Source organism: Schistocerca serialis, chromosome 4 (genome assembly GCF_023864345.2).
Source record: "Schistocerca serialis cubense isolate TAMUIC-IGC-003099 chromosome 4, iqSchSeri2.2, whole genome shotgun sequence".
NCBI lineage: Eukaryota > Metazoa > Arthropoda > Insecta > Orthoptera > Acrididae > Schistocerca > Schistocerca serialis.
Window position 1 is genome coordinate 647,432,141 of NC_064641.1, and position 15,571 is coordinate 647,447,711.

Here is a 15,571-nt window from a genome sequence, read left to right on the forward strand (position 1 = left end):
ATGTTGGTGTGCGGTCCTGCGTTTTAATAACTGTGTAGTGTAGAGTTCCGCTATTTTAGTATGAACAGGGATTGTGATTGTCGTGTTTTCGGATGCATATTAAGTTGATGATCCTTCGCTCACAGCTGCAGGTGGTGCTTTCAGTCATCCAATCTGAGGCTGTTGCTAATGGGCGTCGCTGTGCGAGGTTTAGAATCAGGCGTCCATCAGACTTCCACCATGTTCTATGTAACCTCCCTCCCCCCCCCCCCCCCCCTCTCCGATTAGTCCGCTACTGTAGCCACCGTGGATATTGCCCAGACTGAGGTTGATCCCTGATGCATGGTCGATTTGGAGGTTGTTCCAAGGTGTGGCCAGCAGCGAAAGACGTTCTAGAAGGCCAGTCGAACGACCTCTCTCCTCTCTGGTTCGTCTGACAAACAGGTTTTAGGTGCTATCTGTGGCTGATAAAGTTCCTCAGCCAGATTCAGTAGCTTGTCCTTTTCCAGAGGAAGCCACTTGACCTGCAAGATCTGGGCATTCACAGAGGGCGGGATTACTGATAGTTGGTAGCTTCAGTGTTAAATGCGAAGTAGAGCTTCTTAGGAATGTGGCTGTCAAGGAGGAGAAGAAGTCCACTGTGGCACTTCATGTGGGTACCTGACGAGGGTTCATTCCAGATGTGGAATGAGTCCTTCCGGATATCAAGTGCACAATTTGCAGCCAGCTGCAGGCGATGGCTCAGGTCGGTCTTAATGTGCTGCTTTGGATGTAAATTGGTAAAGGCTGACAGTCTTGCTGGTGACATGAAAGTAGAGCTCACATTTTGCACCCTAGCCGATAGGACCGATTTTGAATTCGAGGCTCAGACGGTTCTGCGACTGTGTAGACTACAGTTTTCATGACTTGGGACATAGGATGGTGAGGTATCGGATTCTGCTTAATAGGTCAGGGTCCATTACACACAGGAGGCGGTTACACGGGTAGCAGGGGCTGTATGCAGTGGACTGGATGGTTTTTTAAGGTAAAGGGTATTGGGAAAGAACAACATTTAACATGGTTCAAATGACTCTGAGCACTATGGGACTTAACATCTATGGTCATCAGTCCCCCAGAACTTAGAACTACTTAAACCTAACTAACCTAAGGACAGTGCACAACACCCAGTGGAAAGAACAAAACGGACTTCAGTCTCAAAGTGTGCAAGGTAAATACAGGACAAGGATAGACCTAGGAACCATAGGTATTATAGTCGTAAATTGTCGTAGCAGTGTTAGGAAAGAACCAGAGGTCTAAGCGCTAATAGAAAGCGCTGAAAATTGAAGGTACCAAAAGCTGGCTAAAGCCGGAGATAATTCCAGCCGAAATTTTTGCCAAGGACCTAATGGTGTGCAGAAAGGATAGATTAATACAGCTGGTGGTGACATCTTGTTAGAGCAGATTATCTTGCAGTGAAATTGAAGTGTATTATTCCTGTGAGCTAACATTGGTACATTTATACTTGACATTCGCAATAAGTTAATGACTGCTTTCTTTGACCGACTCCCTAGCTAGTACGATACAGTTGCTGAAAGGTTCAAAGAAAAATTGAGCCTCATATCAAACAGGTACCCATTTGTACATTTATAGTTGGTTGTGACTTGAATCTACACTCGATATGTTGGCGAAAGTACGTATGCAATGCCGGTGGCAGGCATAAAACATCTTCTTAAATTGTACTAAATGCTTTCTCTGAAAATTATTTTGAGCAGATGGTTCAGTTGGAGTATAACTGGTTACGCAAAAATAATAAATAATCCTGAGAAAATGAGGTGCATCATGATGCACACAGGGAATAGTGACCACGAGGTCGCTGTAAAGACGCTCAATACCGTATCATCCAAACCTTGAATACCGTATCATCCAAACGCACCAAAATAAATGCAAATGTTTTAAAAAGCAGATAAATATTCGCATGATGCCTTCCTAATAGAAGGTCTCCCTAACTAACGCTGTAAGAGAAAACCTCATTTTGGATGAACTATAGCAAATAAATTAATGGAACTGATCCTCAAAGGTACACAAACGTATGAGAACACTGTTGCAGAAGCAACGAAAGGCACATGCCTAGTTAAAAAATCGCGCAAATTTTAAAATCCATTGTGTAATTTCTGGGGAGTCCTTTTTTCGATCCGCTGAAACATTACATCAAATAATGAAAAAGCAACCAACCACTGTTAATGGCATCATTTATTAAAAACAGATAGGACCTTTACCAGATTCATACCGGCAGATTCACCATCAGATAGCTGCTCTTCTCTATTTTTTAAACTGAAATTACGCTGCACACGAGACGTCAGATCTTTTTATCTGAGAAGAACGTATCTTCATCTACATTTACATCTACGTGAATACTCTGCAATTAACTCGTATGTGCCTGTCACTGAGCCACTTTCACGCTATTTCTTGCCGTTCCTCTCTCGGCTAGGACGCGGGAAAAACGAACACTCAAATCATACCACGTGAGCTCTGATTTCTCTTATTTTATCATTTCTCCCTACGTAGGCGGGCGTCAATAATAATTTTTCGCGTTCAGAAGAGAAAGTTCATGGCTGAAATCTGTTGAAAAGATTTCGCCGCAACAAAAAAAAAAAAGCCTTCGTTTTAATGATTGTCAGCCCAGCTTTCGTGCCATATCCGTGACACTCTCTCCTCTATTTCGCACTAATATAAAACGAGCTGCCTTTCTTTGAATTTTCTCAACGTCCTCCGTCAAACTTATCTGGTAAGGATCCCATACCGCACAGCGATACTCTAGCAGAGGACGGACAAGCATAGTGTCCTCACTCTTTTTAGTTGATTCGTTGCATCTTCTAAGTGTTCTGCCAATAAAAGCAGACCTTTGATTCACCTTTCCCACAACATTATCTATGTCATCTTTCCAATTTAAGTTGTTCGTAATCGCTATCCCACTTGATTGAACTGACAACCTTTAGGCTAGTGTGATTTATAGTGTAATCAAATTTAACGGAGTCCTTTTGGAACTCATGCGAATGACCTTTTACTTTTCATCATTTACGGTCAACTGTCACTCTTTCACCAAACAAGTATCTTGTCTAAATAGTTTTGCAGTTGGTTTTTGATCTTCTGATGACTTTACCGGACGGTAAATAACAGCATCATGTGCAAACAATCTAAGCTCGTCGCTTAGATTGTCTCGTAAATCTCTCTTATAGGTTAAGAAAAGCAGAGGCTCCGTGACACTTCTTTGGGGAATGCCAGATATCGCTTCTGTACAACTCGATGACTTTCCATGAATTATTATGAACTGTGACCTTTCTCAAAGGAAATCACGAATCCAGTTGCATAATTGAGGCGAAACTCCATAGGCACGCAATTTGAGTAGAAGCCGCTTGTGAGGTACAGTATTAAAAGCTTTCCGGAAATATGTAATCAATTTGAAATCCTTTGTCGATAAAGAGCTAGTTGTGTTGCACAAGAACCATATTTTCTGAATCCATACTGACTATTTGTCAATAGAACTTTTTCTTCGAGGTAGTTCATAGTATTCGAACACAGTATATGTTTCAAAATCTTACTGCAAATCGATGTCAGTGATTTGGGTCTGTAAATGAGTGATTACTTCTGTTTCATTTCTTGAATATTGCTGTGATTAATGCAACTTCCACTCTTTAGGTTTGCATATTTCGATGAGCGAGCGGTTGTAAATGATTGCTATGTATGTAGCTATTATACCAGCGTACTGTGACAGAAACATAATTTGTACACAATCTGTATCGGAAGACATGCTTTTATTAACTGATTTAAGTTGCTTCGCTACACCGAGGATATCTACTAATATATGATATTGGCAGCTTTTCTGATTCGAACTCTGGAATATTTACTTCGTCTTCTTTGGTGAAGCAATTTCTGAAACCCCTGTTTAGTAACTCTGCGTTAGTGGCATTGTCATCGGTTGCGCAGTGAAGGTATTGACTGCGTTTTGCCGCTAATACATTTTACGTACGACCAGTCACTTCGGGTTTTCAGCCAGATTTGGAGATACAGTTTCGTTGTGAAAACTATTGAAACCAACTTGCATTGAAGTGCGCTCCAAATTTCGCGATTGTGGCCTAATAACCCAGAATATTTTAAATTCAGTGACAACGGCGGCCACGAAAGCCTACAGACTTATATTCCAACACATTCCTTTAGACGCTACTTACAATAGAGGGTAGATTTGTTACAAATCTCTCGCTACACAATGGTCAGAAAATAAACCACACTCTAATAAAATGTGGCGCACAGTGACGCACAGTAGAGGGTTCTCTCTCCGGATCAAGAAGCCATGCGTCATACTGCTGTGCCCTATGCGAAGATGAGTAAGGAGGACTTCGTATCATCTGCGTGCTGGAAGGAGGTACAACACGGCGACATTGTGAGCCTTACTGAACGGAGACTGTTGTCTGTTACTTCCAGTCACTCATATTCCCATCGACTCTGTGCCTCAATGGCGAGACAACAGCATGCAGGGGGACGGCTTACTGAGCTAACTGACGGACACGACACGCCTCCTTGGCCGCTACATCCGCCGTTTCGTTCCCTGGAGTACCCATGCGCTCTGGCTACCCAGCATAAGGACGCCTTCTTCCCCAGCCTTTGTACCCGCATTAGAGCGTCCTGCATATCTTGGATTTCAAATGGTTCAAATGGCTCTAAGCTCTATGGGACTTAACATCTAAGGTCATCAGTCCCCTAGACTTAGAACTACTTAAACCTAACCTAAGGACATAACACACATCCATCCCCGAGGCCGGATTCGAAACTGCGACCGTAGCAGCAGCTCGATACCTGACTGAAGCGCCTAGAGCCGCTCGGCCATAGCGGCCAGCTATCCTGAACTACTTTATCTGCTGGATGCAAGCGTTGCAGACTGAAAGGCATTCAGGAAGTCGGAACAGGCGAAGAATTTAGCAGGCATGCTCCAGCGCCCTCAAGATCGCAGGTAGTTCAATATCGAATACAGTGAACTCCGGAGGCTACCGAATCTTGAGGACACGATCTGGGTAAACAACAGAGCTATCAACGGACCCCTATTTAGACCCATCAGTGAATACAGCGAAATAATCAGGACGCTCATTTAAAATGTTGCAAAATAGCGTATTAAAAACAAAAGCTGGAGTACAGTTCTCCTGCACAGTGCTAAGTCTAAAATTATTTTGGGCTTCTGCAGTAATCGCGGAGGCAGGTGATTAAAACCCTGGATTTGAGCCAGCACTTACCCCACACCGAAGGACTCCAACAAACATATTGCACGGATCCCACACGGCCTCGTTTGCCCCCGGCTGATTGGTAAACTGGGGTTCCATAGCTGGATGAGCAACGGTTTGTGTGCTGGGGAATTGGGCGTAACGGGAAACTGAAGTGTCTGACGCAGCATGAGAAGCTGCTGCCGGATAGTAAGTGGCAGCTCCCCAGAGACTGGCTATGGAGTTCGTTCTGTAAGCTTCCGTGACCAGCCTTACCCCCTCATGACGTACAGCGTTGATCTTCACGTACGACGGGCTCACTGCCCGTACATTGTGCAGCCACAGCCGGCCGTTGTGGCCGAACGGTTCTAGACGCTTCAGTCCGGAATCACGCGCCTGCTACGGTCGCAGGTTCGAATCCTGCCTCGGGCATGAATGTGTGTGATGTCCTAAGGTTAGTTAGGTTAAAGTAGTTCTAAGTCTAGGGGACTGATGACCTCAGATGTTAAGTCCCACATTGCTTAGAGCCATTTGAACCATTTTGTGCAGCCACAGTCCAGCTGGGAGGGAACTAAAGCCCTATAAAACTGGAGCAGACGCCACTGTCTGTTCCGCAAGATTTGTGGCTAAGACACCGTTTTTGTTACATTGTTGGAATTGGAATTTTAACAATGAGTTGCTCACGACTTTCATTACGACCTTCGTAGGAAATAACATGTATATTTATAGTGAGCCGACTGTTAAGTTGTGCGACTGCCAAAGGAACTTGTGGGAGGCACAGGAAGCAATCCTGGTCCCCACAGACTGCCAAGTAATGAGGGTGGAACAAGCCCCCTCTGCCATCTACACTGTGTTGTAAACTTCCATCAAATCAAAAGTCATGCACGAAGATCACTATGGTTTTAATGTTGCGCGTAATCGGAGTTGAAAACGTCTCAAGTACTAAGACATTGACCGTAACTGTAACACATACGCACTCATTTTTCACAAGGAAATGATACAGTACGAAACAGTGTGAAGTACAACATCGTAACACAGCAAAAGACAATTTCTGCATCAAACAGTACTGTAGTCTAAGGAAACATTGGCTGCAGCCCGAAGCAAACGACTACAGGGCGAAACCTCCCGCAGGTCGGGGGAGCATATAGGCCAACTTACGGTTGACACACACTACGGTCTCTGTCAGCTTACACCAAATTTGCTAGAAATGTCCCAGGATTATCAGAAACGGTGGGGAAGCTGTGCGGCCGTACCTTGGGCGAGACGGGTGTGGTGACCTGCGAGGCGGGTGCGGTGGGCGCCTCTGAAGCGGCGACCGCCGCCGCCACCCCCGCCGCCGCCCCCGCGCCGCCCCCCGCGATGCGCCAGTCCCAGCCGGGCGGCACCACGGACGCCGTCCTCGGAGCCTCCGGGATGACAGACAGCAGCCTGGCGTCCAGCTCGCCGGGGTGGGCCCGGTACCAGGCAGCGGGGCGGCCGCGCTGCGCAGCGTCCGCAACAGTGAAAGAAGAACACACACAGGGTCACACTTAGTAGACATCACAGATGGGTCTGAATCAAAGTAAAAGACACTGCAGCGCTCTCTCAATATACCGGCCTTACACAGTATGTTGACACGTTGTGGTGTGAAACTTCCTGGCAGATTAAAGCTGTGTGCCGGACCGAGACTCGAACTCGGGACCCTTGCCTTTCGCGGGCTAGTGCTCTACCAACTGAGCTACCCAAGCACGACTCACGCCCCGTCCTCACAGCTTTACTTTTGCCAGTGCCTCGTCTCCTACCTTCCAAACTTTACAGAAGCTCTCCTGCCCCAGGCTTTCGCTAAGCCATGTCTTCGCAATATCCTTTCTTTCAGGAGTGCTAGTCCTGCAAGGTTCGCAGGAGAGCTTCTGTTAAGTTTGGAAGGTAGGAGACGAGGCACTGGCAGAAGTAGAGCTGTGAGGACGGGGCGTGAGTCGTGCTTGGGTAGCTCAGTTGGTAGAGCACTTGCCCGCGAAAGGCAAAGGTCCCGAGTTCGAGTCTCGGTCTGACACACAGTTTTAATCTGCCAGGAAGTTTCATATCAGCGCACACTTCGCTGCAGAATGAAAATCTCATTCTGGAAACATTGTGGTGTCTTCAAATTCCGTCACGTCACAAGTGGACATTGCAAAGATTGAGTCTGTATTTACCAAGGAACAACAAACATAAACCTCGAAACGGCATTTGCTGCCGAGGAGTAAAATTGTGCAACAAATTGCAGGAAAATCTTTTATGGTTGCTTATTATGACCTTTCTGCATTCGAATATCTTCTCTGTAGGAAACTACATGTATTCCACAAACAACGATCTGTAGAACCCAGCTCTTTCTGTTCATTCGGAGAAGTCGTTAGATACCGGCACCAGGTTCATGACGTATTCCTTGAAGGCCTTAGATACTGTTGTGTACTGTTTCCTAATGAACTAATTATGAGTGTTAAGTTTCTAGCATTTGTAAACTTAGAGAAACCTTTAGACAATGTTGACTGGAATACTCTCTTTCAAATTCTGAAGGTGGCAGGGGTAAAATACAGGGAGCGAAAGGCTATTTACAATTTGTACAGAAACCAGATGGCAGTTATGAGTCGAGGGGCATGAAAGGGAAGCAGTGGTTGGGAAGGGAGTGAGACAGGGTTGTAGCCTCTCCCCGATGTTATTCAATCTGTTTATTGAGCAAGCAATAAAGGAAACAAACAAAAGTTCGGAGAAGGTATTAAAATCCATGGAGAAGAAATAAAAACTTTGAGGTTCGCCGATGACACTGTAATTCTGTCAGAGACAGCAAAGGACTTGGAAGAGCAGTTGAACGGAATGGACAGTTTCTTGAAAGGGGGGTATAAGATGAACATCAACAAAAGCAAAACGAGGATAATGGAATGTAGTCGAATTAAGTCGGGCGATGCTGAGGGAATTAGATTAGGAAATGACGCACTTAAAGTAGTAAAGGAGTTTTGCTATTTGGGGAGCAAAGTAACTGATGATGGTCGAAGTAGAGAGGATATAAAATGTAGACTGGCAGTGGCAAGGAAAGCGTTTCTGAAGAAGAGAAATTTGTTAACATCGAGAATACATTTAAGTGTCAGGAAGTCGTTTCTGAGAGTGTTTGTATGGAGTATGGAAGTGTATGTGTATGGAAGTGAAACGTGGACGATAAATAGTTTAGACAAGAAGAGAATAGAAGCTTTCTAAATGTGGTGCTACAGAAGAATGCTGAAGATTACATGAGTAGATCACACAACTAATGAGGAGGTATTGAATAGAATTGGAGAGAAGAGAAATTTGTGGCACAACTTGACTAGAAGAAGGGGTCGATTGATAGGGCATATTCTGAGGCATCAAGGGATCACCAATATAGTATTGGAGGGCAGCGTGGAGGGTAAAAATCGCAGGGGGAGACCAAGAGATGAATAAACTAAACAGATTCAGAAGGATGTACGTTGCAGTAGGTACTGGGAGATGAAGAACCTTGCACAGAATAGAGTAGCTTGGAGAGCTGCATCAAACCAGTCTCTAGACTGAAGACCACAACAACAACAGAGTATCAGACCAGGTTTCTCAATGGACCGAGGAATTTTTTAGCAAACAGAACAATATCATTCTTATCGAAGAGAGACCTTTAAAACAACGTCTGACAACTGGGGCCTGTCCGAATGGTGTGCGAACACTTTCTGAATCCAGCTGTGCTCGGAAAGGAGGCTTGACTCACTGACGCGACGCAGGCTGCTTCTAGCGCACAAAATCCCCCGAAAAATCTACTGTTCATCTCAGGAGAAAAATCATACCTCAACTGCAGCAAACGCAGTCGATAGTATCTGTTAAAATAGCCCTGTACGATACAGAAACATGCACAGTTGCAAGGTTCACCGTTCAGTTGATCGTTGACTAGTTTCGGGTGAGCTGAACCCATTTTCAAATCATCCAGATAAACAAATCAGTATTTTCAGAACTAGCATATAAAATACTACTTTGTCTGTCTGGGTTTAGGTAACCCGAATCTAGTCATTAGTTACTCGCAAATAAAAAGGAATGTTGCAACTTTAGCTGTTTCTATATCGTACTGATTAAAACAAGTTGATGTTCTGCAAATAACCAGCACGCTGATAATCCACAATAGTACTGATTGAGACCATGTTGTCGATGATAAAATCATTCATTTTTATTGTTCCCGTCTGCAGGGAATATCTTCAGAGAAGAAACATCGACAACTGTGGAGAAAAAAAAAAGAAAAAAATAGAAAAAGAAACCACGAGCGGTCCATAATTTAAGGGACATTATGAGCTTTATAGAGAGATCACTATTCGTCACGTGAAGCTGAATGCATATGATTATCCCCGAAAGCTGATGTCGGTTTACATTTAATTTATTGCTGCAATTCTTTTTTTTTCTCGTCATCCATATTTTGTTATTACACACTACTTTACTTTCCACTGAAATTACTGTGTTACAATATTTATAAATTTCTACTGCCCTCATATACAAGCGTGCATGATAATGCATTACCTTGACTAAAACGCTAGTCTAAAGAAATTTTATTTCATGATCTCTGCACTAAACAGCATGTCTCAGTACAGCGTACTTACAAGTTTCTGTAAATCGACAGCTCCGCTTGTGTTCGGCTAAACGGGTCACAGGTCTTCATACTTTTTCCCGTACTTGCGACATATATTTGTCCAAATCTGCACATAATTTTGTAAATTTGAATTGTCCCAAGTGAATATGTACAGTCTTAGACATAAAAACTGACCGCCGGCTGGCCGCCACAAAGTCAGAGCCGTTCACTTAAGGTGGGCAATAAAACTGACCGCCCCTGACAACTGTAAGTGCGGCCGTCTGCACAATCTGGCAACACTGTAAGATGCGGAAGTGTTAGGAGGAAGTGTTGTCTACTTACGAGATGTTCTCGGGTTGTGTGAGCCCGTGGTCTAGTGGTAATCGTCGTGCGTTCTAAACTTATGGCCGCGTGTTCGCGTCCAACTGTATTTATTTATTTATTTATTTTTTTGCCACATTTCGGTCTAAAATTATGAGTCTGATTGAACATCGAAGATAATTCGCCTAACATTCTACCCACCAGCAATAACAAGTATTCCAGAAACAATTCCGCAGCTCGTGGTTGCGTCGCGAACATAACAACTCACGCTCGAGCGTTTTCTCGCGCTGCAGCGGCTACCGGCCACCGGCCAGACGCCACCCGCCGCCTGAAATCCGGCGCTGCCCATGTGAACGCGGCGCCACGCTGTCAGTGTATGTATCAACTGTCATTTTAGAATTTGAAATTCTAGTTATCTTGCAGTTAAGCATTGGATTTTGCATACTTGAAAATCATGAACTGCAGTTAAGCATTGTAAAATTGAGTCGCAAGTGAAAAAAGGTGTAACAACTGCAACACAACGTTTACTGTTGGTGTAACAGAGGGGTGAATGCAGAGGAGGCAGCTAGAAAGATTTTAACTGTGTGTGGATCGAATGCTTTTGGGAAAAATACGCCAGAAAAAGATATTCTTGTTTCAACAAAGATCGTTCTGGCATGAATGATTTTCCACATTAATGAAGTCTCGACTACTGATATGTGTGATAGATTACCATTTTACCATCATGTGACATTTGCATTCAACAGGCAAAGTTCAGAAGTCTGGTGTAGGAGTACTGCATGCTCTAATTCGAAACAACAAAAATCAACGGAGTGACTATTATTGAACGTCATCAGGTCGCTCATTGAGCATTCCTATGCAGTACTGTTACTGGTGACGTGTTATGATGCCTTTATCGTTAACTTCCTAAGAAGACATGTAAGGCTGAGCCCCAGCAAAAGACGTAAACTCGAGTAAAGAGTAGTGTGAACATAATATTTTACATCTGATAGCTCCAAAAGTGTGTTTTGTGCTACGAATTCTGCCCCAAGGGGTGTGTGCAACACAGCTGGAGTTTGTTGCCAACAACTGAGGCATCTTTCGGTCGCAGTGTAAGAAAATCGAGCAACAAAACTACATCACCTGTGCTACTGCATGATAACGCACTCTGTTGATTTGAGAAACAAAACTATCCAGGAGATTGATGGGAAAGTCGTCTCTCAGGCGCTTGTATTGATAGAAAAGTCCTCTCTCAAGCACTTGTCCTCTCGTCATATATTCGTAAAATTTTACCTTTCCCGCTCTTGATCGATCAACCGTCAAGGCAATTCATTTGTAGACGAAAATACACTTAAAAATACTCTGGTTTAATGACATCGTTAGAACCAGTAGGTTTCTACTGGCGTAGAATTTGTAAACAACTTTAGCATTGTCAGATCGCTTTAGATACCGTGAGAACAAAATTGAAGTAGTAATTAAGGTAAAATAAATTACAGATTGCCGCCTCCAATGGCGTGCGTTCCTTGTAGAACATAACTTATAACAGTGAAAAGGGTGACGGAAAGATAAATAACAAACATTCATTCAGAAATATATTCACAATTTAAGTTATTATGCACTGGATGCATATGAGGTCTGTAAGGAAACCATGTATTTTTCAACAAATGAAAGAAATTTCTTAGCCGGAGGGGTCTTGCCAAATTAGAACAGTTCTGATTTTAGAACCAACGTAAAAGAATATTCCAGGAATAAAACAAAAGTGAAAGAATAGTATTCTGCTTCTAATCAATAAAACTGTCCACCCCTTTGTAGCCCACATAAAGCAACAGATAAAAATTTTTAAACCATTCCTTATATTTGTTATTCTTCTTCGGCTTAAAATGTGCTTCTGCAATATAGAACATGTACTCTTCTAAGTTCTAGGTTTTGTTTGTTACGACGTAAAACACAAACTGTCCCAGAAGCCATGAACAACTGTTATTCTTTGCGGATGGGTAACATTTCCAGTGGGGTTGTAAAGCTTCAGTTATCGGTATATGACTTTCTGCGGTTCTGTTGATAGTGCTAATTTCTTCCTAGTCCAGTTCCAAATTCTGATTTTATTTTCACATAAGAAGATGTGCGCTACAGTTTCTACAATTAGACATTTGTCGCAGTATAGAGATAGTCTCAATTTGATTTTCTATAATCGTTCCGCTGTGGCTCCGTGGCACCTGTGAGTAGAATCTCTCGTTGGTTACTATAAGAACACGCAGGCAGTGATATGCGCTCACTGCAGTCAGAGCCAAGGTGATTTCCTTCTGTTTATGGCGAAGCGTCTGCTGCAGTGTCCACGCTCAGCCAACATAAACAAATCGCGGCGGCATTTTGCACTGCTAATCGCTGCACTTGTCGCGAGCCTCGACAACAAGAGCGCACTGTCTCTGCTAACGATACTGTGGAGTTAATACATCTTACTTCACGTAATATGCAGGACGTGGGTTGGGTAAAAATTCAATTTGTAACTTCCCATTGCATTAAAATACTTTACAGTCATATTTTATACAATATTTATTGTTGGTTGTCTCACTAATGTTAATAGTATTGATTCAGATTGTGCGTGAACACGAAAACACACACCCACACACAGTCATTGATTCCAGTGAGGGTGACAAGTACTGTGTGTTGAACGACACATGCACCAGTCAGTTCCTCTGTTGGCGTCGAGTGGATGAGATTTTTCAATTACCTTGCATTGCAAGAATTGTAAGGAGGAGACTGAAAGTAAATGGACTTGTATGCGTAAGAGCTGCGAAAAAGCAAAGTTTGACCGATATCAGATAATTGTCCACATGGGTTTTGTGGACGAGTATACTTTTAGTAACCAACCCACCCACGATCATTACGTAAGATTTCTCGAAGGCGTAGGGGCATTGATTTCATTAAGTCGTCGACAGTGTAGCGTGATGGTTTACTTCCCACCATACGTTTTCTATATTCGTCCAAAGGTCGCTTGCATTTGTAGGTCGACATGGCAATGACCTTGTTACCTCTGCCCACATGTTCTCTATCTGGTTGATGTTCGGTGATCGTGGAACAGACGGCAACAGCTTTATCCTCTCTTGGCCCTGAAACCAATCTCGCACTCCTGTGCTATGATGGATGGGGCTCTGCTCTTGCAAATAAACTATTATATCGTTAGTTCATATATTTATATTTAAATAACGTATTTGTAATAAGCACATTGGATTATTATTTTCCACAGTGTTTAAGAATTCAGGCCCTGTCATAGATAAGTGACCTAGATTCAACAGTCCGATTAAGAATGTAGTTTACCCAGTCTGTCATATGATGAGAGTCGTAGTCGGATATCCACATTAAGACTAACTGGCTGAATCCGATTATAACGATCTGGTATCGAAATGAAATTACAGAAATCGGATAATTTGAACGTCTGTATTGCAACAACGCTGCGCACATAAATTCCTATGATGGAGTAACGGGTAGCAACTGTTTAAGAAAAAGTGAAAAAAAGTGAAAAATATATCTACTAGCAGCAATGTAACGTAATGATAACCCATATTTATGCGATGGAAATGCTGAATCGAACAATACACATCTATTTCAGTGGTGGGAAGATACACCATATCGGATTTGCTGCTGACATAATTACAATAATAATAATAATAATAATCCCGTGTGGCCGAGAGGGGAAACCATCCCCCATATGGGTGGTACCGAGGAAATCATATACTTGGGGTGAACTAAATACTAACACAATCCTGAACGGCTACTCAATCCGCTGAACCCAAAATCCAGACACGTCTGAGTGAAAATCACCGCTACTCTGGTCACCGTCTGTTAGCTCAATGAGCTCGGCTGAAAATATTTGCTTCCAAAGGCTTCAAAACCCTCTGGTCTTGTCCGGTCCTGGAATCACCCTGGCCAAACCAAGGAACTGTGCAAGCAAAGTCAACTTTACCCAGGGTGGTACACAACCCGCCTGTCGAACGGCGGCAGTTGGATTTTCGTATTCTGGGGAGTCCACGTTAGCACTGCAGAGAATATCGAAGATCTCTGGTAAATTTCCCTACAAGCAGAAAACATGCATTTGAAAACTAAACATCGATACATTGATCCAAACACGAAAACTAAATAATCCCACAAAAGATATCGACTGACAAAAATTTCTCATCCTTGTTCTTCAAGAACCATGACCAATTGGCAATGAAAGCTTGAATTACGGAAACCATTGCATCTTCAAGAGCAAAATACAACAAAAGGAAGCGAAAGGCGTATCAATCTTCGGCATTGCATATCTCGAACACAAATCTGTCATCAACTCTGTCAAAGAAATCACGCCCATCAACAATCGACTTATGAATATGCTCATCCAGAGCCCCAGAAAAAAATATACACTCATCAATGCACATGCCCCCACCAACATCGAAAATAATAAAAACACCGAAAATGTCCAAACATTCTGGAACACACTCGAAAATACTATGAGCAAAATTCTCCAAGATGACCTGAAAATAGTAATGGGAGACTTCAGCTCTCCATTTGGGACAGATAAAAACCTGTAGAAAAATCATTGGTACAAATTCAACACACCGAAACGCTTAGACCAACGACATACGTCTGACTGACATTTGCCAACAATTCAACAAAAAAGGATGTCTTCCCACTTTAGGAAAAAACCAGTTCCCAGGTAACAAATAAGCTTGGCTACCAGGTGCAAGCTGCTTTCGTTCGCCTTTCGAGACTCGCTGAAAGCCAGGTTTTTAATTCTTTTGTAGCAGAGATACAAGAAGCCTGACACAAATTCAATAAGGGAATCGCAAGACAACGCTTGAGCAAAATTCGTCTTGCTACTTTCAGTAACCCTTAGTGTCAGAGTGAAAACCTTACGGTACTGCCAAATTCATAACGCCACTTTTGTTTACTGCCGAAATATTTTTTGTTGTTGTGAATACATAATTTTACCCATGAAATGCCACATTTTCATAATACTTGTGAATGATACAGGAAATGAAGTAAAAACAGATCTTTTCGAAGTCAAAAGTCGTTAATATCCTACTAATTCGTGTTAAAATGGCTCAATCGTCTTACAGACAATTAATGCTTCATTAAGATAGACTGCCGTCGTGATGTTTCTGTAGTAGGCTGAATTTAATTTGTATTAGTACAGTAAATATTTTAATTGCATTTTCCATTAGTTTACTAAAAGCAACAGTAATCGTCAAAGAGAAATTAATCAGCAGCAGAATTTTCTTTCACGATATCTAAAGCGATCTGACAATGCTAAAGTTGTTTACAAATTCTACGCCAGTAGAAACCTACTGGTTCTAACGATGTCATTAAACCAGAGTAGTTTTAAGAGTGTTTCGTCTAGGAGTGAATTGCCTTGACGGTTGATCGATCAAGAGCGGGAAAGGTAAAATTTTACGAATATATGACGAGAGGACAAGTGCTTGAGAGAGGACTTTTCTATCAATACAAGCGCCTGAGAGACGAC

At 42.8% G+C, this 15,571-nt stretch overlaps 1 protein-coding gene across 1 annotated transcript in view; it reads right to left on the reverse strand.

The window, feature by feature from the left end:
• LOC126474660 (uncharacterized) overlaps positions 1 to 15,571 on the reverse strand; it is a 421,515-nt gene that overhangs the window by 131,625 nt on the left and 274,319 nt on the right. The window contains exon 9 of the mRNA XM_050102139.1: positions 6,461 to 6,688. Within this exon, the coding sequence (XP_049958096.1) occupies positions 6,461 to 6,688 (228 nt within the window). The remainder of the gene's footprint in view (positions 1 to 6,460; positions 6,689 to 15,571) is intronic.